This window comes from Diadema setosum, chromosome 2, assembly GCF_964275005.1.
Source record: "Diadema setosum chromosome 2, eeDiaSeto1, whole genome shotgun sequence".
NCBI lineage: Eukaryota > Metazoa > Echinodermata > Echinoidea > Diadematoida > Diadematidae > Diadema > Diadema setosum.
The window spans coordinates 34,297,662-34,320,938 of NC_092686.1; the positions used below are offsets into that span (position 1 = coordinate 34,297,662).

Sequence of the window (23,277 nt, forward strand, 5' to 3'; positions counted from 1 at the left end):
TGGGTCCCATTTCATAGAATATGTTAGGATAGCAACTCTTGCTGGAATGGCAACTTCCCATAGCAACAGCCAATCAGGAAGCCAGATTCTTGTCGTTACCATGACAGTTGCCATTCCAGCAAGAGTTGCTATCATATCAACTTTTTTATGAAATGGAGCCCAGAACTTCACTCCATCACAACTTTGAGGCCACTTCCCAAGCACTTTACACTTTTCTTGCACAACACACAAAGTAGTCCGCTGCTAGTCATTCTTTTAGTGAAAGGTTCTTATGTTATCAATATATTTATTCTCATTTATGTTGGCTGGCTCATCGGCAAATACGTAGATTAGAGCCAGAATTTTTTTTTGTATTTTCATCAATAATGTGAGCTCAGTGGACAAAAAGGCGACTTATATTACATACGCATGTACAGTCTGTACAAATCCATTGACAAGGAAACAACCATCAAAGTGAAATATGTTAAAAATGAGCTGCTATGGAACAGTATACAACTATTGTCACTTCATTACACAGCTATGAGAGTTAGAACATATTATCACAGTGAATAAATAAAGCCAAATAATTTATCAATTAAATAACTCTGACAGACCTGGAACAAGAGACAAATCTGAACAAGCTTCGTAACATGTTTGAACTGTCGGAACCAAATGCACTTGGTTTTTGCTATCGAGGCTGTCTAACACTATATGAATTAGCTTGCTGATATGCCAAGTTAACTAACTTTTCGAGCTATGTGGCATAAAGTAGCACTCTCTTATTGACATTATCTAATCAATACATAAAATGAAAATATTGTTTGATGCAGGTTTCAAAAGTGTTTCTCGTTCCAGGTCTCCAGAATTCATCACTGAGGTTACTGACATTGTCATCTGAAGAGCAATGTGATAAACATTTGTCAAGAATCACTTTCATACAGCCACAAACTATTTGGAACATAAGTTATCTAAATAAGAAAAAAATGATTGCAGGTACAAAAATAGATACAGAATTACACATTGAAAAACATGGAACACAGTACAGTCACATTCATTATCAAAATAAACCAACACAAAGCAAATTTAAGACTATTTACACTCAGAGGAAAGTCATTTACAATCCCTACATATTTACAATATGTACAGGAGTCGACTAATTACACCTACATACAGATATATATATATTTATATACATATACATATATACACACACAAACAAAACTGCTGAGTAGTGGCAAGGAACCTGTTTCCTCCTATCCCAATCTTCATAACGCACACTGGGCAAATGCATTCTGGCACTCACTCATTCCAAGGGGAATTCACCCCACAAAGAAAAAGTCATTTAAATGCAAGCCGTGAAACAGTGACAGTGAAGCAACAAATCAGAAAAACAAATAATCCAGCCGAAGAGTAATGTAGAAAGTTGCTACCTCTTGAACATCAGGCCAGTCACTAGACAGGGCATGTTATGTCCATCTCAATTTAAAAACACTCTGAAACATCACTTACGCCAATTCCTTCGACTTTTTTTTTTCCTCCTCCTCTTTTTTTTTTTTTTTTTTCTTGGTGGAGGGGGGGGGGTTGTTTTGTTTTGTTGAGGCTGGATGCACATAATAAACAAAGATATAGTTCTCCTTGTGTATACAGAGAAATACAACTTCCCTTGTGCTTTAGTATGCAATGGGAGCCTTCACACTGTCTGAGCAGTGGAAAGACATGTATGATATTATATATTTTTTTTTTTTTTTTTTTGGGGGGGGAATATTTTTATTTCATTCATTTTTTGGAAATATTACAGATATGATAATAATCACTCATATTTGACGAAAAAAAAAAAAACCCCTGTGTTGAGCCGGCAAACTTCATAGTGAATCTTGAAGTACCACAAGGAAGTTGTACCACATGACTCTGTAACATCACACATTAAGTTCTATAATTCAACTCAGTGCTGCTCTGTTGCTGCTGATTCCTATGACCTGTCACATTACAGTGAACTTCGGTGCATACCCTTCTCAACAGGGAAAAAAAACCAAAAACCCACAAGACACTAATGATAGTGGAAAATGTGCATTTTTGAATTCAGGCTTATTACATCACAATATATCAATTACAAACAGGACCAAGAATGAATAATGAACTATGAACAAATTATCATGTGACCTTATTCAGTAGTCTTCACCTTAAATGGAGGATTTGGAGCTCCAGGGTTACAATTCCATGTCAAATGCATGTGTTTGGAGTCATGCAATCAAAGAATGAACTCAAGCTTACTGACTGAATATCTAATCTTCAGCATACTTTTGTTCAAATTTTCAAGTGTCGAGCAAGTGCTAAGTCCATCGAAAAGCATAGCGGAACTGCTACAATTCCATTTCAATTTCGCTGATGAAAACTCTGTTTCAGATGTCTATAATACAATCTATTGTATTGGGCATGCAGTTTGCACTACAAAAATGCAGAATATATATCAGAGGGGCAATTATTCAAGGATTTTAATTAATATTTCCCTCACCTACAGTTTGATACTGATCTGTCTCTCAGAGGCTCAAAAACAACCAAACAAACATACAAAAAATCACTGATATATCTACAGTTGGTTTAATATGTACTTAATCCACCTCACATATTGGTTCCTTTGGGACTGAGAAAGGCTTGGAACTGTTTTAGCTTGATAGCATTTCAAAACCAAATTCAGAGCTCTGCTGGAAGTTTCATGAAACACTATCTAATTACAAAGTTTGTCTTGTGAGAGATTCAACTCATGTTGGACTGATGGTACACACTTGATACTGGCATCATGCTCTGTCATATTTATTTCATCACACAACACAGTGAGCCTGCAAGTTCTCAACTCGAAATGAATCTGAATCCTGGTAACTGAACTTCAATCTACAAAGTTAAAAATCTTACAAAGTCAAACGAGAACTTCAATGCCATAAATTGCCAATAACAAGTCAAGAGAAAGATAGAATCAAATGGAATTCTATAATGACCACAGATTGCATAATACTGTTTCTAAACTAACATACATAGTATGTGTTAAGATAGCAAGTGTTCTTTCGATATTATTGGGATCTGAGTTCACCAACGAATCTTACATAGGATGAGGTGCTTTGTTGTAAATCGATAATGCAAATTTTAACCCTATTCAAACAGGAAATCTGAAGCTGTGTCAAACTCTATAACAATAACAATGAAAATGTTCCTCTGAATACAAACAAATTACAAAAAAAGAAAAAGATGAACTCTTAGGTTAACATTTAACACAATGATGATGAAAGGAATACTATGCTGTGCAGTACCATTTATCATTATAAAAGCATAAGAACTTTAATGATCTACAATTAAAAATTTCATTTACATATAATCACACTCACTACAGAATACAGCTGTAACTATACAACATAGTGTCTCATTTTTAATTTCAGACGAGAAGGAATTACGAGCATTAAACTCACAATATATCTATTCAAGCACTCATTGGAAATGACAATCTCAACCCAGTTTGGTATTTACTTTGTGTAGTTTACTCGTCAGGGCAGACCATGCCAGAATGATCGCAATGGAAGAGAAAGAAAGAGTGACACAGAAATCACATGCCCCAGCCAGGCTATCTACTTCACACTATTTATCTGCTACGCCAGAAACAAGACTCGGCACACAGTACAAGTGCGCCGGCACTCAGAAGGGATGAACACACTATATCTCCGGCACTCAGAAGGGATGAACACACTATATCTCCACGCATGGTTTCACAGCTTGCATATTTCGATGCATAGAATATTATCGGAACAGTTCTTCACAAATTTCGCACGTACCACCAGTGTATATACACAGCATCACATCAATCGTGTGTTACATGGGATAAAATACCTGAGTTTTGGCAAGCACTGCAGAATTACAGCAGGTGCTGAGAGACAGTCCAGCATCAGTGGAGATAAAAACTGATTAAGTGCAACGCTGTTGTGGAACCCACAACAGGACAGTCAAAGAGGGCTAGATACAATAACGTACTTTCTGCACTGCTTTCATGAAGCTGACGATGTGTGCTATGAAGTGGCAGCAATTCCTAGAAAAGTTCTCCACTATTAAATTTTGACCCAAACATTCAGTCCTTTTGTTGTCGAACTATTTCTTTTGGAAAGCAATCCCAAAGGTCTGGTTTACCAAGAAAGCTCCTTGGAAAAGCCTCCTTCCAGTTGGGGCAAAACCTGGCAAACCGACAGTATTCATCACTGTTCCTAATGTCCCTAGATGCAGTCAGATGTAATTTTTCTCAACAGCACCTTGATTGCTACATAAACCTGCGGGGTGTCTTCAGTTCCCCGTACCACCACTCTTGTAGGTACATTATCAATATGACCAGCATGGCATATGCTTATTGTATCTTCTTATACGTTACTTTGAATTGACTATCTTTTTTGAGATTTTTTATCAAATCATATCCTTTTTCTGGTGAAGTATCATGGCTTTTACCTATTCTGCAGAAAGGGTCTTTATATAATTGATGCTTTGATAGACACTGTTTGCCTGTAATTACATAACCTTATTGCGAATGAAAGTTCTTCCTGGGTGAATAGGCGTTGGCGCTGTTGTGTCCATAGTATGCATGCTGCCCCCACTGTTCCTGGCTGGCATACGGGGACTTCCTACCATTGGTGGGGAACTTTGCCTGCACCCCATAGTGGTTGGCATGCTGGTTCTGGTTCTGACTGTAAGGCATGTGGGGGTATGCTGGGCGCTGCTGGGCGGAGAAGCCTTGAGAAGCGGCATTTTCAACAGGTTGGTTACCGTACGGATAGGTGAAGTTTGCCTGTTTCTGCGGTGGCAGTATGGGTCTTGCCGCCTGCTGGGGTACCTGCTGCTGCGGTATCTGTGGAGTTTGCCCTTGCGTTGGGTGTTGGTGGTAGGCGTTGGGGGGAAACTGCTGCTGCTGCTGCGGTGGTGGTGGCTGCTGCTGGGCAAACTGCATCGGGAACTGCTGATTCTGGTTTCTGTGAGCAATACCATACTGTGCCTGTGAAACAATAGAAGAAAGACCAACTTTTAACTGCATCCTTCAAGACTCTAAAATGTCAAATGTTATTCCAAGCAAGGCATTGGCTGAGAAATTAAAGCATCGTACTTTTGTTGGGTACCTAAGGTAGGAACTGCAAGAGAGAGCATTGTCCTTTTTATGCAAAATGCAAGGCCACTTGAATTTTCTGGAGGCAAATGTACAAAAGCACTATGTAAAATAATGCTAATGTTGCACAAAGAAATTACTATGTGCACTGGTTGAACTCCACACACAGTGACCACTCAAGTCTGGATTAAAATTTAAAAAGAAAACAAAGCCCCATCAAAATCTACAACTTTCTATCCCTTGCATACACATAAGATGTCCTTTAAAAAGGCATGAGAGCACTTTTGACCCGGGGAACATAAATCACCAAGGACAAAGATTTCCCTCAAGAAATCTATTTATGCAAAGTCCACATGGGTAATGTTCAACAGTTTCATTATATTACAAAAGAAACTTTTCCAGATGTTATAATTTCATTCTAAATTGCACACATTCATCTTCATGTAAATTTTGTCACATAAATTTTGTCATCAAAACAATATGAATGTCTGAAAGACTAATTCAGCTCGGCCATACCTAGAACTTACTAATGAGAGATCTGAACAAAAGGAACATGGCAAAGATGATCAACAAAAAATATAAAAAAAAACCAAACAAATAAATAGATAGTACTCACGGGAACCATTGTATTTCCTGAAACATTTTTCATTGGTGAATTTGCAGCCATGGGTGTAGTCAATGTTGCTGAGTGCACACTGTTCTGCCTGAGGGGCATTCCCGATCCATTCTCTCCTGTGCATAACAGATGAACACCAAAACATCAGCATTTGCACAAAATGGGCAATTTGATTTCTTCACTGTTATTTACACAGTTGCAAGCTAACCTTAATCGTTAACACACATACAAGCTTTTAAAAAAGAGATAACAATATGATGAATGATAAAATTCTGCTGTTGTAACAGCTTGTGCTGAGCCAGCTAAAAAAATAATTTCACACAATAAGATAAAAGCATAGAAGTGTCTTGAGAAAAACAGAAAAATAGTAATGAATGCAATAAAAGGACCACGACAAGTAGATGACTTTTTAGCTTTTACAGTGAAAAGACTGCTATTACATTAAGACGCAAGTATTAAAATCCTGAGTGAACCTAGCTTTTGAAAGCTAATTATTCTCTTCTGTAAATCAACAAAAGGATTATGCCAAGGAAGTGATCCCTGGTACATATGAAACAAGACTAAACTAATTCTTGCAAATGATCATTAATGATCGTGTCATTTTGAAATGACAGGGAACAGTGACAAGCATACAAAACTAATAACACAACAGCATAAGAATAAGTTTACTTCTTCTTCCTGAAATAAAACGTGGTCTGCATGGACAAATATGTTCCCTTAACTGATATCCATTTGGTCTCCGGACAGAGTTTGGAAGGAAAAGTGGCAAGCTTGCAGTATGGGGTTTCTGCTTTCTGGGTATATCTTGCACAACTTCAGTTGATTAGACAAACATACAAACAAACAAAGCAGTGATATTTTTATGAGATAATGATCAAATGCTCACCTGGTCTACCATCCCTTACGCTAGCTCCTTTGGGAGGGGGAGGAGGGGGTATGGGGCCTGTGCGAAGCTTTTTGCCTGGCGGGGGAGGGGGAGGCTCTGGGGACAAGGGCCTCTTCAGGGTGCTGGCAGCATCTCCTCGTCCATCCTGCTCCCATGGCTTGTCCTGGTAGTTCTTCCTTGTATGCCTCGACTCCCCAGGAACACTGTCAGATCTACGAATGCTTCTGCAACAAACAGATGGGGGGGGGGGGGAGCAAAATGAGAGACAAATTACCACAAACCATCAACAGATAGCAGAGTGATCAAAATGAAAGGACAATGTCGTTTTTACCATTGTCAAGATCATGTAGCATCTTTTTTAAAGGAGAAATTTGAGATGAAAAACACAGCATTATGAGTCTCCAACAAACAGGAGAGGTAGCACACTAAAATATGAATGTCTGGGTCTATTATCCTTAGCATTAACTCTGTTTGCAGAGCACTATATATATAGGTGCCTCTTACAATGTAGATCTTCATTTAACATCTTCTACATTAGCTGGAACTGAATAGTTGAAATGTCTCTTTTCCAATTTAAAAATATAAGAAAAGTACATTCACACATCCCTTCACATTTCCCAGACAAATATCCCAGATAATGAAATGAATATAACCACTAATTACCACCTCTGCAATACACATGAGGGTATGAATGACTTCAGCTTCTCAAATATCATTACATCAAGTACATTGTTTATTCTGATTTACCAATACGAAAACATATTGTGCTAGTTACCAGAATGACAGCATAGCAGACATTAACTGTAAAGGAGAGGATGTACTTTTCTGTAAAAAAAAAAAAAAAAAAAAAAAAATGACAAAGATTCTCTTTACCTGTCTTTGATATCCCCATTACTGGCGTGTGAGTCCTCCATGAGCAGTGAAGTTATGGAGTTAATGACCTGCTGGGCCTCATTGGTCAGCGTCAGTGTTGGCTTCTGACCATCGCCAGTCTTAGTACTGAAAATAGCAAACCCAGACTGGGCTGGGTTAGAAGGCTTGGAGGGCTGCCCAGAACTCCTGCTGCCTCCGTTCTCGCCCTTCCGCGGGGAGCCTACCAGCTTTCCCGAACCCTTCGGGGCAGAGGCTGCAGCTGGGGGCGGTGGGCTGGGCATGCTCTTGGAGGATTTCTTCGCCGATCCACCCTTCAGGGGGTCGATCGGAGGGATATCTGGTAGGGGGATGTTTGGGAGGGTGATGAGGGAGAGCTTAGGGGTGGTGCCCGTGGTACTGGTGGTACCGGCGAGGCTTGCTGTGATTGAAGTGCTTGATGCGGTTGTCATGGTACTGGGTGAGGAAGATGTCGCAGAGGAGGAGGAGGAGGAGGAGGAGGAGGAGGAGGAGGAGGAGGAGGAGGAGGAGGAAGAGGAAGATGTTGGTTTTGCTGAGGAATTCTTGCGCTGCCTGTACTCGTGAAGAGACACCTGAAAGAGAATATAACACAAATCAAAGCATACAACATGAATGTGATATACAACACAGTGTGTAGGGATGGAATTATGATTTGAGGACTGACAGTCACTTTCCATCAAGGAAATGCTGCTTTCTAGATACAAGTTTATGTCTGATACCTGCCAAAAACAAAGAATCATCACATTTTCTTTGTGTACATGGCACATTTCACAAACATTGATTTTCCAAAGCTTTGGCCCTGGAATGACAGTGGTAAAGACAAACCAGGAATTTGACGACTTTGGATAACTTTCAATTACAAAGGCAAGAAATGTTTTCTCCTTTTTCATCATGTCAGCATATTATTCAGACTTTCTTCATCATAAAATGTAACCTTTCTTTCAACCCATTTCTATGAATTTATAAGTGTCTACTTCAAACAGTTAAATTACATCAACTATTCAAAAATGCAAGATTATTGCATCTACTTTCATCTTCAATTTGAGTTCCATACCAACATTCCCATAGATGTGGACTTCAACACAGAAAAAAAAAAATGAATTCAGTACACTTATAAACTCTCACTTGAGTAGCATAATCTTCAGATGAGAATCAACTGCTCAAATAATCAAGGAAAGGTGTTTCTATGCAGTATGGTACTTGGCTGACTTCTGTACTATCCCCTGATCTAGACCGATTTGTCCTTGCTAAGTCAAAACTGGTATCATACAATACATTAGCAGTCAGAACAGTTACTTTATGAAAAGGTTTATCAGAATGTCCAAACATTTCCGATGCCCTTCAGTTGCTAGAGAAAATTGTGTGAATGAGATGTAAGCTGGAGGCATTTAAAGAGGCGTTTACCTTCTTTTTGACAGGTGTAGACTGGGCTGAATTTGGTGCACTTGAAACAGGTGAATTAGAATTGCTGCTGCTTGTAGGTTGAGCTGTCCCAACCTCTGACGAATCCTTCTGGGGGGCTCCAGCTGCAGCTGAAAGGGAACTCCCAAGGTTTCTGACAGCAGCAGTGGGGGCTATTGCAGTCTTGAGAATGCCATGAGGAGGTGGAGGTGCTGAGCTTAGGGGTGGCCCAGGTGACGGGCTGGGCGATGGTGTAGAGAGTTGAGGATCAAGAGTTTTTTGCGGAGCCGCTGCCCCATTAAGACCAGGTCGGAACCCTGGGCTCCAAGAGGCAGACAAGTTGCTGGGAGACAGGCGGGAAGCGAGGTGGCCAGCAGTGGATCCTGACAAGCCCACTGAGTTGGGATCCTTCTGGTAGAAGTTTCCTGGTTGATTTGGTCCATGTACCTCCTCCCCGGGTCGCGGGCTGTACTTCTGGGACAAGCCAAAAGACTGCTGGGGCCAGGAGCTGGCCATGGAAGGCCCTGCCTCACGGTGATCACTAGGGTCCGTGTTCTGCCTCAGTAGTCGCTTCTTTGGAGAGAAAGGAGTGCATGAACTATTGTTGGTAAGGTTGCTATCATCAGAGAAGGAAGTATTCAAGGTGAGAGGTTGAGGCTGATCATGGTAGCCCTGCATCGCTCCAGGGCCCGAAACATGCCTTGTTCGCAAAGTATTTACACACAGAGTGTTCAATCGTTCACTCCTCAACAGGTCCACCTGGGATTGGCTCTTTGGATCCTTTGGTTTATTGAGAGGGGCAGCCTCACTGTGCCTATCTGACCCACCACTAGGCGCACTCTCCAATTGCGTGGGTGCAGCCACAGGACAGCTGTGCCCCGCCATGTCTTTGGCACCTTCTGCAGCAGCATCAGTCTTCCCGGCATCAACAGCTCTCTCGCTTGGTGGGGTCGCCGCTCTTCTCTCAATACGTGGAGATATAGCGCCATCTGCTTCATCACGTGTCTTCTCAGTTTTCTCACTAACATGGTACGTATCCGCTTCAGTCGTAACTGCACACTTGCTCTCTTGTGCCTTCACTACAACTTCCTTAATCAAATTGTTATTGTCTCCTGCCACTGTGGTGGCCTTTGAGTCTGTATAAGGAGTTTGTGGCCTCTCCTTTGTCTCCACATTAGTGTCTGTTGACTTCTCCTTCTCACTCTCTCTACCTGCCTGCTCCTCTCCACTGAAATCCCGCAGGCGCTCTTCCAGACCCGCTTTGATGGCTATGGGAGACTTCTCGAGCTCAGCCGGTGTGGTGACAGACAGGCCACTGTCAATAGATGAGTTCTTCCGCACATCCTTAAAAGCAAAAATATGGAAAATGTTATAAGAATTTCATTCAGTTAGAGTATGGCTATCATCATAATGAAATGTAAATTTCAAAGTGTATTAACCTCAAAACCATACAACATTTGGGCATGACATCCTCTTTGACAACCACTTTTACTTTCAAATCTCAGCTGGGATGGGATGACTATTTCACTTCGCAATTTACTTCATAAACTATTGTATATCACAATATTGTACCACGTGCCTTATCAATAACTGGTCACTTGTAACCAACCGAACATTTCTGATAAATCCACACCCAAAGTTCACTTATGTTCACTTACGTAATGGCATATGATTGCTAACCCTACCCTTCAAGACAGCAAATCTCAAATCCCACTAGTGACAATAAACTCTGTCTAAATCAAGGGTGCTTGTATTGCACAGAATACTGTGTTGAACAAGCTAAACGCTGACGCTAGACTGATTCGTATATAAACAAAAAACAAAAACATGTTTTCTTTAAACCCATACACCACTGGCTTGCCTTACACTAACACTGACAGAGAACAAGAAACAACATTTCCCAGGTCCTAAACAGGTACATGATTTGATCATTTCCAAACGACATGATTACATATCTGTAAGTGATTAATTAGTTCTCCAGAGGTAGACGGGTTACTCACAATTGTGTCTATTGACCTATTATTTTAGTACATGACTGTGAAGTGCATGATTATTGGCAGGTGTGTACTACATGATAGATGTCAGTTACTCAGACGCATCAGTCATTTCCATTCACCCATGTATCTCTCATGACATTACAGAAACAAGTATTCCCTTTGAGGTCATGTATGATATGATAGATGAAAATCAAATCAAATCAAAATTGAATGAATGGATGATGAGATATGACTGACCCTTCCATCGTATGAGATGACTGATTAATCGTAATGTCTAGACATGGGTATTAACTCAATGGAAAGCCTCGTTTACAACTCTTGGAATATGCCAGAAACAAATAAATTATGACTGCATCATGGCATAAGCTGATTTCACTAATGAAATGTAGCATTACACATTGTGTATCATAAAAACAAACAAATATCAATATCAATTGTCATGGCAAAAGACACATAATGCACATACATTGATACATGAATCATCTTAAAGAGAATGCCAAAGTAAATGGATATTATTGATTATTGAATTAGACTAAAAATCTGTTTCTGAAAATGACAGGAGACAGCACGATGCACACCACATCTTGATTTTAGCTTAGGGATAATGCTGTGAAACACAACAAAAAAGGGAACTTTCAGCAAGGGTAGATAAGCATTGTCTGGGATGTGCACAATACACATTGATATTTTTACCACTTATTCTCAATTCACTGATTGTTCAAAGAAGGAAATATTGATGGAATAGTTCCATCTCTACATTTGCTCACACCAAGAGGAAAATATGAGTATGCACAGATTGAGGGTTACAAAGATCTGTGAATTTTTCCATACTGATCTTTATATAAGGGTCTTCCATATCCAAACTCTTTGTTTTATTTGATCTACACAAGAACAAAGCAGTGCTCGGTTCTACTTTCAACAGGTGTGCTACCAAATACAAGACTGTACTGTGATAGAAAAAAATTTGTTACAGCCTCACAAGCCACAACACAATTACAATATTTCAAAAGCAAGATTTCTGTCTCAGTTTGTGTAAAGTGCAAGGAAAGGATCACAATGCATTACAAACGTCAAACACGCATAAATTGATATGCACACAGGAGGCAAGGGTAGAACTCAAGTGCTCCTTCCCAATGTGTTAGTAATAATTCATGAGAGTATTTCACTAGTGGTTATAAGGATCATCTCAACAGTCCCTAAACAATCAACAGTACCGCAGAGTGGAAAGTATAACTGAAACAAATGATATCTGTTGTTAGACAAAGAATGAAAACTCTTGGGTAAGCCATGGATTAGACACAGTTTACTTGCTAGCCCAAAGACAGGGACTCTGAGCATTTCAGCAGCAGTTGTGAGCAAATGATTACAGCATGACATAAGAATGCAAGCATGGGACTGGTGGGTTACTACAAGGCAATATCAAACATAGCTGACCTTCCTAGCTGGTAGAGGGAAGCTTAGAGTGAATTGACTCTTCATCACTTCAGAAGAGTTCACAAACAATGAGTCCTACAAGGAGACACAACAAATGCAGTCGATGGAGTCCTTTCTTTCATTCAATTCACACACATACAAATTTCATCAAAAATGTAGAGCCAGCAAAATTGAAATATTGCTCATCTCTCGTCATCCAGATGGCGGAACACAAAACTTAAATAATTCACTGCACAACTTCCTTCACATAGTGCTATAATGCAAGTGTCAGAATGCTTCAGCCCATGTTAGGAGAACAGAACACCTGATACTTCCTCAGCATTACCGACAGCTTTAGAAAGATATGCACAGCAAATGCTGATATGGTTCCTTGTCTTTTTTCCTTGTTTAATTCCCTAACACAACGGTCTGCACTGCACTGCACATTGCAGAAGTAATGCAAGAATCTCTACCACAACATAAAAAAATGTGAGAAAGAGTAAGATGCTGGATGAATATAAGTAGGGACACTGTTACTATGAATACCCATTTTTGATTCAACATTGTGAAAGAATGGAGATAAAACATGATTCATTTGTGAATTCCGTTGCCTTTTCTGGCTTCCATATTTGTATTCAAATGTGTATAATTCACAAAGCCCTGCAATTTAACCTCAAGAAAGAGCTGAAATGAGCTGGCCATAGTGGAAACATTTATATATCATAAATACAGCTTGTCTCTGTCCATCAAACACTTTTTGTGCGTGCACAAAGAGACCGCTGCCCTCAACAGGTAAACTGTAGATTGTGTTCGCTGCTTGATTCACAGTATAATCTTATATTCTTGCCCTCATAAGCTGGTTTAGCAAGTGCTATGATAGAGGGGAGGGGGTTATAGTAGCAAATCTTGCCTGCATTTGCTTCTTTAGGCACACATTAGTAAGTTTTTAACACACAGAGTAAGCCAGTTTGGATTTAGTTCATGTGCACATGGATACAAATGACCTTTCCTTTTTTCTCAGTTGGTTTGACACTTCACTGTTTTCAAAGTGACAAAATGCATATGCTTGCCAGATGTAACAATTTATGGAATTCATCAGTCATATTCAAACAAAGGATGAACTTGTGTAGACCAGGTGACCGAAATGGTCCATGAATAACCATTTGGTAAAGAATCTGTTTCATTATTTTGCAGTAAATATTTTCATAATCTTTTTACATTGCCATTGCCATTGCCATACTGCCAAATACCACTTTTGTCATTAGATGGATGTGCTAGCAAGCATCATTTATAGGATTACTTGAATCACAGGTCCTGATCTCCATGAATTTAAAGACCAACATGCCCTGTAGGTAAAAATGACCCGTCTCTGCTCATGTGCAAAATGGAACCCCATACTGGCCATTTACACTTCATTCAAGGTTTATGTGCAGACTGTTAGTTGAAAATAGAGGAAGTGGGATTTTGCTAACACACCTCTTCCTGCACCGTTGGCAGCTCTGCCTTGGCCTGGATGAGAATAGGAGCCTCGTCACACAGCTGACCATCAGGGAGGGTCGATGAACTGCTGACCGACAGCGGGTCCTGGGCGGTCCTCATTTCATACCTGGGGGACGAGTTTCCCTGCTGACTGGTCTCGTCAGCCAGTGAGTGGCGCAGCATTCGTTTCTTGAGCGGGGTCATCAAATCTGATACAAAGGGAAACAGAGTTGTAGGGACCATTGGTGAAAACTCCATCAATCCCAGTGGCATGTGCTCTCTCTTACTGTCACCACAAACTACCAGACCTTTATATATCACTCCAATAGAGGCAAGCTCAATCAAGTCAAGAGGTACAATTTGTAATTATAGATGTAATTAGCCATGAGGTGTGGAAATGGGAAAACTTCACTGGAAATCTGTAGGAGTGCACATGCTCTACATCTCATTGATACACAAATTAACATCAGCTTGTCAGATTACCTGTATGAATGGCAAAGAAAAATTCGAATCACATTACCTATCATTACTATTCTGATAGAACACAAACTGTTCACATTTAGCATTACATCACAAGAGAAGAATGTTTTTTGAATGGACTGCAAAGGTAAAATGTTTACATACTACTAAGCTGCTGTGAATTTGCACAGGTAACAATATCGTAGTTCTCACTGCCTCATGCACAGCCTGGGTTGCAGTAAACAAAAACTCCCCACATGATATGATGCTCACCACTTGATGCACTAGTGTTGGGTGACAGAGCAGGACTAGCAATGGGGCTGAGTGTACCATTACACACTGGTGACTCCTGGTTGCTGTTTCCTTCACTCATGGCCTGACGTAACCAGCGCTGTAATTACAATGGTACATCACATGGTCAGTACTTGAATATCACATTTCACAAGTACTGACACACTTAAAAATCAGGAAATCGCGGATGTGGCACTTCAAATTTCAGAACCAGCAATGTTGAAGGGCAGATAAATTTCTTGATGACTTCAGAACAACAGCAGGTCTTGCTCTGAGTTGCAAGACTAACATTACAAGATGGTACTCCAGTGCATTGATTTCTGAAAAGAGGCTTCCATTTTTTCATGCTTCTAGTCAAACTAATAATAAATCACCGATACTGCTTGGTCAGATAAACATTACTCTTCCCTTATGAAGTACTCATCATCATTCTGAGCGGGTTTGTCTGCATCTTTTAAATAGTCGTATATGTATGGATGAGTGTAAACTGGCACTACGTAAATGGCACCTTACTTTGTCTAGCCATAATTAGGTATAAAACAGGTATCACCAGCTACAGGCTGTGAACATTCTTTCAGATCACACAGCTTACAGGAAATGTGTAACAGATTATGCTCCATTCTACTTTGCGAAGGAACATTCCCCATACCTTCTTGGCTGATCCCAGACCACCGCTGGACTCCAAAATGCTGCTCCTGCTCTCTTTGACCAGCGTGGAGAGGGAGCCCGAGCGCTGGAGTTGTGGTGTTGTTGGCGATGGTATGCTGCTGCCAAAGGATGCGTCCAACGACTCGGTCTTGATGGTCAGCGGCCTCGTGGCTTGAGACTCAAACGCCTTCTCGTTCAACCACTCATTCATCAGAATCTGAAATTCAATGATTGCCCATTGGTCAAGGTTATGAACTCGTTACTGCTTGTGGTAAATATTCTTCAGCCTGACACTACACAAACTCATTTTATTAGAACAAAATTTTATGATACACGACTACAAAAGATGGTATATCTATGTGTCATTAGTTCTTTACAAGACACATGTAACAATTATATTTTCCTCCTATACCTTTATTTAAATTTTATTTTGTAATTGACTGGAAATTATATTTCTGCTCCAAACACAGAAAAATATGCTCTACTGCTAAACATTTGATTGAAAAAAAGGAACAAACAGTTACCCAAAAAGCAAAATTTTGTACAAGCCATATGGTAATGCTCATGCACATGAAATCTTCCCCTTATCATGACTTGTCTACTATGAATGCAACTATTCAGTAAACAAGTGCATGAGTATACAGTATCTTGCATGCCACCATGTCATAAAGCACTTAGCATACAGTACAGGCACAATTTTCCTTTAAGGTCAAGACAGAGTAAGTTCTGTGCACCTTCTTTGTCTTGGGAAAACGAAACTGCTTTGTGGATGAGCTTGGGGAAGACAGGGGTGTGTCTGTTTTCTCCTGTCCAAAATGTTTCGTCACGACTGAGATTGGTGTTGTGGTCAGCGAGGAAAGTTTGTCTGAACCGGTCAGACTTGTAGGGGCTTGATTTGAATCATCGTCGGCCGATGACACCTCAACACTTGTTGGCACCAGGCTGTTGGCTCTACTCCGCCTTCTTGAGCTGGTCAAGACAGAAAGACCAAGAAATGCTATCATCATTCCAAGTGCAAACATGTTCAGAAGTGTTCATTCAAGGAGCGAACATCCAATATCACAAATTGTAAACGAAATGATGACACAAAAACTTACAAGAAAATATCTTTTGATTCTTTGAAAAGGTACTGCTTGACATACAAATTTTAGTCACGTGGTCTACAAAAGTTGATACTTTGAGCATGAATTTCATAAATTCTAATGCCGGGCAGTCTTACGCATTATGTCACTTTAGAAACGGGTGAAGTGCCTAAACAACAGAGAAAAAAGAGAAGTTATTTGTAGCAACATGCACATGAACTAATTACGAACTGGCTTTTCCAGCAGCAATGCAAAAGAGAGGAGATTCATATAGCAACAGCATCCCATGGTTACATCAACCTTGAAGTTGAAAATACCTTAAGGGCCCTTTGATATCGACCTTGAAATAAACTCAATAGGCGTTTTCACATCAGCCCGATGCTTCGAAATAGCGCGCTATTTGATAATGTGAAACACAAATATTTCGAGCTTGGATTTTTATAGGGCTGATGTGAAAACGCCTAATGTCACATGGACGGGCTCTATCTATAGGAAACACCACCCACTTCATCTATTAATATGATCCAAGATCACTATTTGCATGATTCTACAACAGCTTTCTCAATTTCATTTACAGAAATTGTCTAAAAAAAAGTTCTTGCTTACTATACTAGAACTGTTATCAGCTGAAAATCAAAACATAAACATCATGAGAACAAAAACAGTATAACATCATACCGTACCACATGTCAACAACCTTTCAATTGTGCTAATTTAGGATATCTGGGCACCACCACTATTTCTACAAACTATAATCCATGATCCTCCCCCATAGGTGATTATTGTCTGTTTTCTTCAAAATCTACTACCAGTTTTCTAGAAGAATATAAAAATGTTAAAGATCACAAGAATTTGCTAATTTGGGATACTTGGGCTCTGCCCTATGGGTCCCTCTGAGGGCACCACCACTATTAAGCAAACTATGACCCTCTTTCCCATTGATGATTTCTGCCACGTTTGGTTAAAGTCTAACCACCAGTTTTCAAGACGAAGATGAAACTATAATAAACACAGAAAAATTGTGCAAAAGTTTCTACATTTTAATCGACAGTGAATGCCTACTGTAAAATGCACGCAAAATTTCTTGTCTACACTACATGCATTGAATGCCAGTGGCAATTCGCGAAAATTTTTATGCCGCGAAAATTTTTATACCACGAAAAAGGACGTCGGCTCCAATTCGCGAAAATTTCGTGCCGCAAATATATCATGTTTTACAGTATTCAATTAGCTTACCTCTGAGTACTTCTTCTACGTCTCCTGGATGGCTTTCTTGTTGTCTGTGGTGCTGGGGTATTGCATGATAGATCATCTTTGGATTTGGTTTCCATCATCTGCTGATAAATGACAGTGAAACAAATTCTCTTTAAGTACTGCCTGAACACCTTGTGTAATTGGACACACTGGAATTTTAAATTCTAGGATGTCTTTTATATTATAAGGAGAAAGAGAATCTGCAAAATCGTCAATATCAGCATAGGTCACAAATTCTTTGTTCATTGACATGTTTTGAGTTACATCACAGCCACCAGGAAGTGCAAAGTAGTTTTCAACACAAGAAAGTTCTTGCGACATTCTTCCTATCTTCATAAACACTGGCATAAATGCATCTGAATGTTTTATGGTGAAATCACCATAAATCAAGAAGGAACAAACACATTTTATTCTTTTTCTCATTCATCATGTCAATATGAATGTGGGATACAGATTTTGCATTAAGAATGTCAAATAATCAAAATGGCATTTTAACTGAGTTTCACAGTTTGGGTTTCAGAGAATATGTCTTCACTCATTTAAAGTATTTTTGAGGCCAGTTGCTTTTGCTGTTGGCCTGATGTGTCAAAACAGTGTCTATTATTGTGATACTATGAAGAAAAAAATCCTTCAGTTGTGTTTCCTTGTCAATCAAATTTTCCCCCTTTGGTTGAAGGTACCCCAAGAACAACCAGTTTCTGCCATGCCCCTTTGGAATTATGTTCAAAATGTGATACGAATTAACCAGGGTGCAGTTATTCATACATGGTGCCTACCTTGGTTTGATCCTCCTTGTTGGAATCACTGGGACCCACTGATGTACTTTCTTGACCACTGGTGGTCGAGTCCTGATGCTGTTGCTGTTGCTGCTGCTGCTGCTGCTGCTGTGAAGGCCCGGCATTGGACTCCCTGCCATCTTGGCCTGCCCCACCATCTTGCTGCTTGCTCTGTGCTATCCGCTGCAGGGCCTGCTGCCTCCTCTCCGCCTGTTTCTCCATCTTGGCAAACGCCTTCATGATGGCCTCCATCTTCCTTTCCTCCCTGGTCAGCTTCCGCTTGGGCGCTTCCTCCTCCTTCGGCTCGCTGACCTCCTTGCCCGCAGGTTCCTGGTTCTCGGCAGGCGGTTCCTGCTGGCCTGCAGTATCCACGGCAACAACATCCACCTTCTCCTTGTGCTCTAGGTCGGAAGTGTCTGCGGCTGGTTGGGCAGGTTCCTGGGCCGGCTGACTTTCCGGCTGATTAGGGGTCTTTGATTCCTTGGAAGGTTTAGAGATTGTTTCCTTGGTCAAATCAGGGGGGTCCTTGCACCGCACAACGGGTGCCACCCGATTCTGTGGTAGATCAAAAGAATCAATGGTAAATGTCTTAGTCGGTGAAAGATTTCATCAGCTTTTATTCTCAAGTGGTTGTTTTCTCTTGTAGATATGCTCCCTTGGAGGCTACTGCTGATGACTGAATGTACATATCATCTTAAAGTTTTATTACTACAGGCTTGCTCTATAATTTAAGGCTCAAAAGAGGTTAATATACAGTACAACAATGCAATGATTACTCACTCAAACTGTCACAAAGAGGGCCTGAAATACAACTACTCAAGTTTCTTTGAACGTGAAAAGGCCTGAACTTTGAAACTGCCAGGGACTCAATTCAGGCTTTTGCCTGAAAAATGACAGCTCTGAGTCATCTAAGTATGCAATCACTATTCAGCCATAAGTGACTTACTTCCTAATTTTTGGAGGAAACATTCTCTAAAATTGCAGTTTTCATACATGATACTGTTGAAAATTCTGAAAATCATTTCGTCTTTAATGTCACTGGAAATTTCTGAAATCTATTTTGTGGGATTTTATCTCAGCCAAAATAAGGCATTCACCCAGAGAAAATGAATAAGCAGTCATGAGTACATGCCCTTTTTGCAACGTATATATGTACACACGAGAGCAAACCATCCATCCCCCCTTTAGCTACTGTAGGTGTGAGCAATGCACATTTCAATAAGTCCCTCCCTATAAGAAATGGCTTTTCACCTCTGCACTGTTCCCAGAGGTGAGTGAGACGCGCAGCGGCGAAACCATTCTTTTGGACGACGATGAGTGATGATGATCGCGGCTGGACTTCACCTTCTGACCCCTGGCCTCGAGGGCTCGTCGCTTCCTCCAGTACCTCTTGACAGGACAGTTCTTTTTTGCGCATGCACATCGTACTGGGTGGGAGCTGGAGGAACAAATAGGTGTATCAGTCAAACTGTCAGTTTATCAGTCGTGTTTCCTGAAGACTGTACATTCTAACATCAATCAACCCACAATAGAAACTTACATAAAAAGGATTACAAGCTTTTAACTTATACTCATCCACAACCCAAAAGTGGTTGATCTGAATATAAGAAAGAGTTGAATACATAAGTGTGACATCCTATACCTGGTCACAAGTCAATGATAAAGAGTATTGTCGCTACTGAAAATCAGATATTTCCCAAAACAATCATATTGATGAATGTCTAGAACAGTAATTAGATGTTGGATGTGTGGAGGTACCGGTTTGTTTCAATTACTACGTGAAAAAGATAAATATTGGGCTGTATGTGATGTTTGCTGAACAATGAATAATTAATGTAGTTTCAGGCTATTGAAGTCCACTGGACTCAACTGTACACAACACCATACTTCTGGTTTTCATTCCCAGAGTAACAGGGAAGTGACTCTACACAATACATTGTTACTGCTTTCATTTCATACTCTCCAACACAAACTCAGCATTGTGGTGAGTTGCACAACTTTAGACAAACAAATGAACATGTGACACAAAGATCCTATTCATAATAGGGTACTGTGAGATACGAGGAAGTTCCGGCATAGCAAATGCACAATGCAAGGGTGCACTTGTGCTTTATCAAAAACGAAATGACAAGAAAACCAGCAAAACAATGACAGGAAGTTAGGGAGGTATAACAGTGGGATAGAGAAATGGTAAACAGCCTGGCACTTAGGGCAAGACTCTGATCAAACCCATTTAGCACTTTCATTTTTACATATGACAGCTCTCGTAGGGAGAGATGACAACAGCTCAGTGTGGTGTAGATCATGGCAGGCATAGCAGGTGGAAGATACAACTACCCCAAACACTGCCCATCCCCCCCCCCCCCCAAATAGAGTTGCCAGTCACATGATAGGCTGCAACCAGAGGAGCATGTGCAAGTGTCAGAGTATACCAGTGAGAAGCATGTACACACTGTCTTTAAGATTTAGAATCTATCAATATTACATGTGGTTAGCCTGCAAACTCCTCTCTTAACAGTATGTTGCTAAAGGTCCATGTGTGCCATACTAAGTTCTGTGACCCTAAAGTACTCTTGACACCATTTCTCAAGAGCAAAAGTTTGACACCAGTGCTGAATATTGAAGCTCTTAAATTAGACATACGGGATATGCCACATACGTACAAAAAGTGCTCAAGATATGGGTATGTACTGTACTAAAGACAAAAATCATTCCCGATACCGAGTCTATAAGACCATACGTCTGCAAAGGTATATCAGGACTTTATGGTCAACTCTCTGGCACTAAAAGCAATGTAGCACGTAATTCCGTCTTGACAACCACATTAAAAAGCAAAGTGACAATTTAAGAAGAGCACTCACCAATCCTTGTAGCTGAAGTCAAAGCCAACTGTCACTTCCGTCCCCTTGGTGATTTCAACGAGGGAGAAGAGGTAGAGCCTCAGCAGGCCATCGATGGCTACATGCCGAACCTACATGTATCACAGCAACAGTGACCACTTGGGTTAGGTGTTACCCTCATTCAATCTCTGCTATCTAATTGGCTGATTGCCATGCAACAGGACTGATTACTGTATATGCCATTTCTGTTAGCAAGTCTAATTTTTCGCAAGTTGGGACTTCCCGACAATTTCTTAGTAAAATGCCCAATCATGGAGTACAGTTACAAACGGAGAAATGTCTATGTAAATATTGCGTTCATGTTGAGATTGGAATTAAATTTGCAAAGACCACCCATCTTACAAAATTCATGAAAATAAAAACCTTGCATAATATATGGCATATACAGTAAGGGTCTACATTTATTTGTACGTTATTTTTCATCCCATCATATATGTTCTCTAAAACTAAGCCATACACAGACAGAATTTGTCCAGTCAAACTATGCACAAACATGTGTCGGTATATTTCATAAATATTTGCCTGGATGCATGAATCATTGTTACCAAACACATGGTGGGAAAAATAGGTGTAATTCCAAATTCCATACTTCCATGCCCCCCGCCCACTTTTTTTTGTAGATCATATAAGGCAGGGTCATATTTTGTTGAATCGTTGCCACTGGATGCACTCAATAACTATGAAAACAAGGGTCTAAAACCTTATCAGTTGTATACTCATGCCTTTAAACCACTCCACAGATTACATAATGCATCCCATTCTACCAGATTCACTTGAGCCTGGGCACCAATGTATAACTACTAATACATCCTGACGAGCGCACTTTGATGGTTCTAAATGTTTCACATTCAAAATGTTTACACTCACTTTCATTGAATTGTTTCAGATAACTGTGCATGATCTCTTCTAATACATGATATTGCTGAGCATGAACCCCTACTACTTCATTCCATGTCCAAATCCATACACTGTGCTACATTACACAACCATTTTCACATTAAAGAAAGAATTACCAAGAACTGAGTACAGTATTTTGCCTCAGCAGATGTACTAGACGTAACATTTATTTTTCATTCTCCTGTGATAGATGCGTTCGTACACTTGAACACATGACAAAAGATTAAGAAAAGGGAAAATCATCTGATCACGTTACCTCAGCATTTGGAGAGCAAGACCTCCTGACATAGCGGGCAATGTTCCCATATTTCCTTGCATCTACACACAGTTCAATGTTGTTGTACTTGGTGTAGACGAGTACGTGAAGATATGGCCTGAGGAAGGAAAGGATTGAAAGGTGTAAGGAGCATGAAGAATAAATTGCTTTCACTTTTGTCCCAGCCTACAATTCTATTCAATATGATACCTTCTCCTAAATGATTCCTATATACCCCCCTACACACTATGTGTGGGTGGGGTATAAATATCAATCATGCAGTGACGCTCCATCATGGTATATATTATACTTATGTATACAGATGTGAAATAGATCTCATGTTCTCTACACAGTGAACAATGTGGAAATAATTTTTGCTATGTCCACAGATTTTGAAATTCTCACAGTCGCTTCATCTTTTACACAATACACACAAAGTAGTGATGAAATTTAATCACAATTATGTTGGATGTATGTCATGCCCTTTGAAGTGAGAAGAATAGGAGATTACATGAACTCTTTTTTTCTTCAATTGCCGAGTGCTACTAGTAACTGCATAACCTACATAGTCATAGATTGGCCAATTGCTTCAATGATTAACGATACTTGTATATTATACCATCCTTGCACCTAATGGGACTCTGAGGCCCAAATTTAATGGTGCAACGGACAGAATATTTCATGAGGTGAAAGATGAAATGATCCATTCAAGGAGAAATAGCCGGGTTGCATGGATCAATAATTTCATCTTTCAGCAAATGAAATATTATGTCCATTGCACAAATGAAGAAAACATTTAGTATTTGTTTATAATAACACAATATCTATTAAAACATCTCAAAATAGATCCTTATCCTTTGATGATTTATGAATTTAGAAACAAGAGAGAATGTGTGATATCTGAGATCGACAGAGTGGTGGGCGCTT

The 23,277-nt window shown here is 40.0% G+C and overlaps 1 protein-coding gene across 1 annotated transcript in view; it reads right to left on the minus strand.

The window, feature by feature from the left end:
- Positions 1 to 256: 256 nt before the first annotated feature.
- Positions 257 to 23,277, minus strand: part of LOC140246275 (uncharacterized) — a 49,303-nt gene continuing 26,282 nt past the window's right edge. Inside the window, exons 10-24 of the mRNA XM_072325740.1 lie at positions 22,351 to 22,468; positions 21,159 to 21,268; positions 19,549 to 19,735; positions 18,298 to 18,852; positions 17,504 to 17,601; positions 15,920 to 16,154; positions 15,187 to 15,402; positions 14,520 to 14,637; positions 13,785 to 13,996; positions 12,330 to 12,404; positions 8,902 to 10,242; positions 7,480 to 8,069; positions 6,607 to 6,830; positions 5,721 to 5,836; positions 257 to 4,996 (exon numbers count right to left, since the gene is read on the minus strand). Of these exons, the coding sequence (XP_072181841.1) occupies positions 4,526 to 4,996; positions 5,721 to 5,836; positions 6,607 to 6,830; positions 7,480 to 8,069; positions 8,902 to 10,242; positions 12,330 to 12,404; positions 13,785 to 13,996; positions 14,520 to 14,637; positions 15,187 to 15,402; positions 15,920 to 16,154; positions 17,504 to 17,601; positions 18,298 to 18,852; positions 19,549 to 19,735; positions 21,159 to 21,268; positions 22,351 to 22,468 (4,666 nt within the window). The 3' untranslated portion in view covers positions 257 to 4,525. The remainder of the gene's footprint in view (positions 4,997 to 5,720; positions 5,837 to 6,606; positions 6,831 to 7,479; positions 8,070 to 8,901; positions 10,243 to 12,329; positions 12,405 to 13,784; positions 13,997 to 14,519; positions 14,638 to 15,186; positions 15,403 to 15,919; positions 16,155 to 17,503; positions 17,602 to 18,297; positions 18,853 to 19,548; positions 19,736 to 21,158; positions 21,269 to 22,350; positions 22,469 to 23,277) is intronic.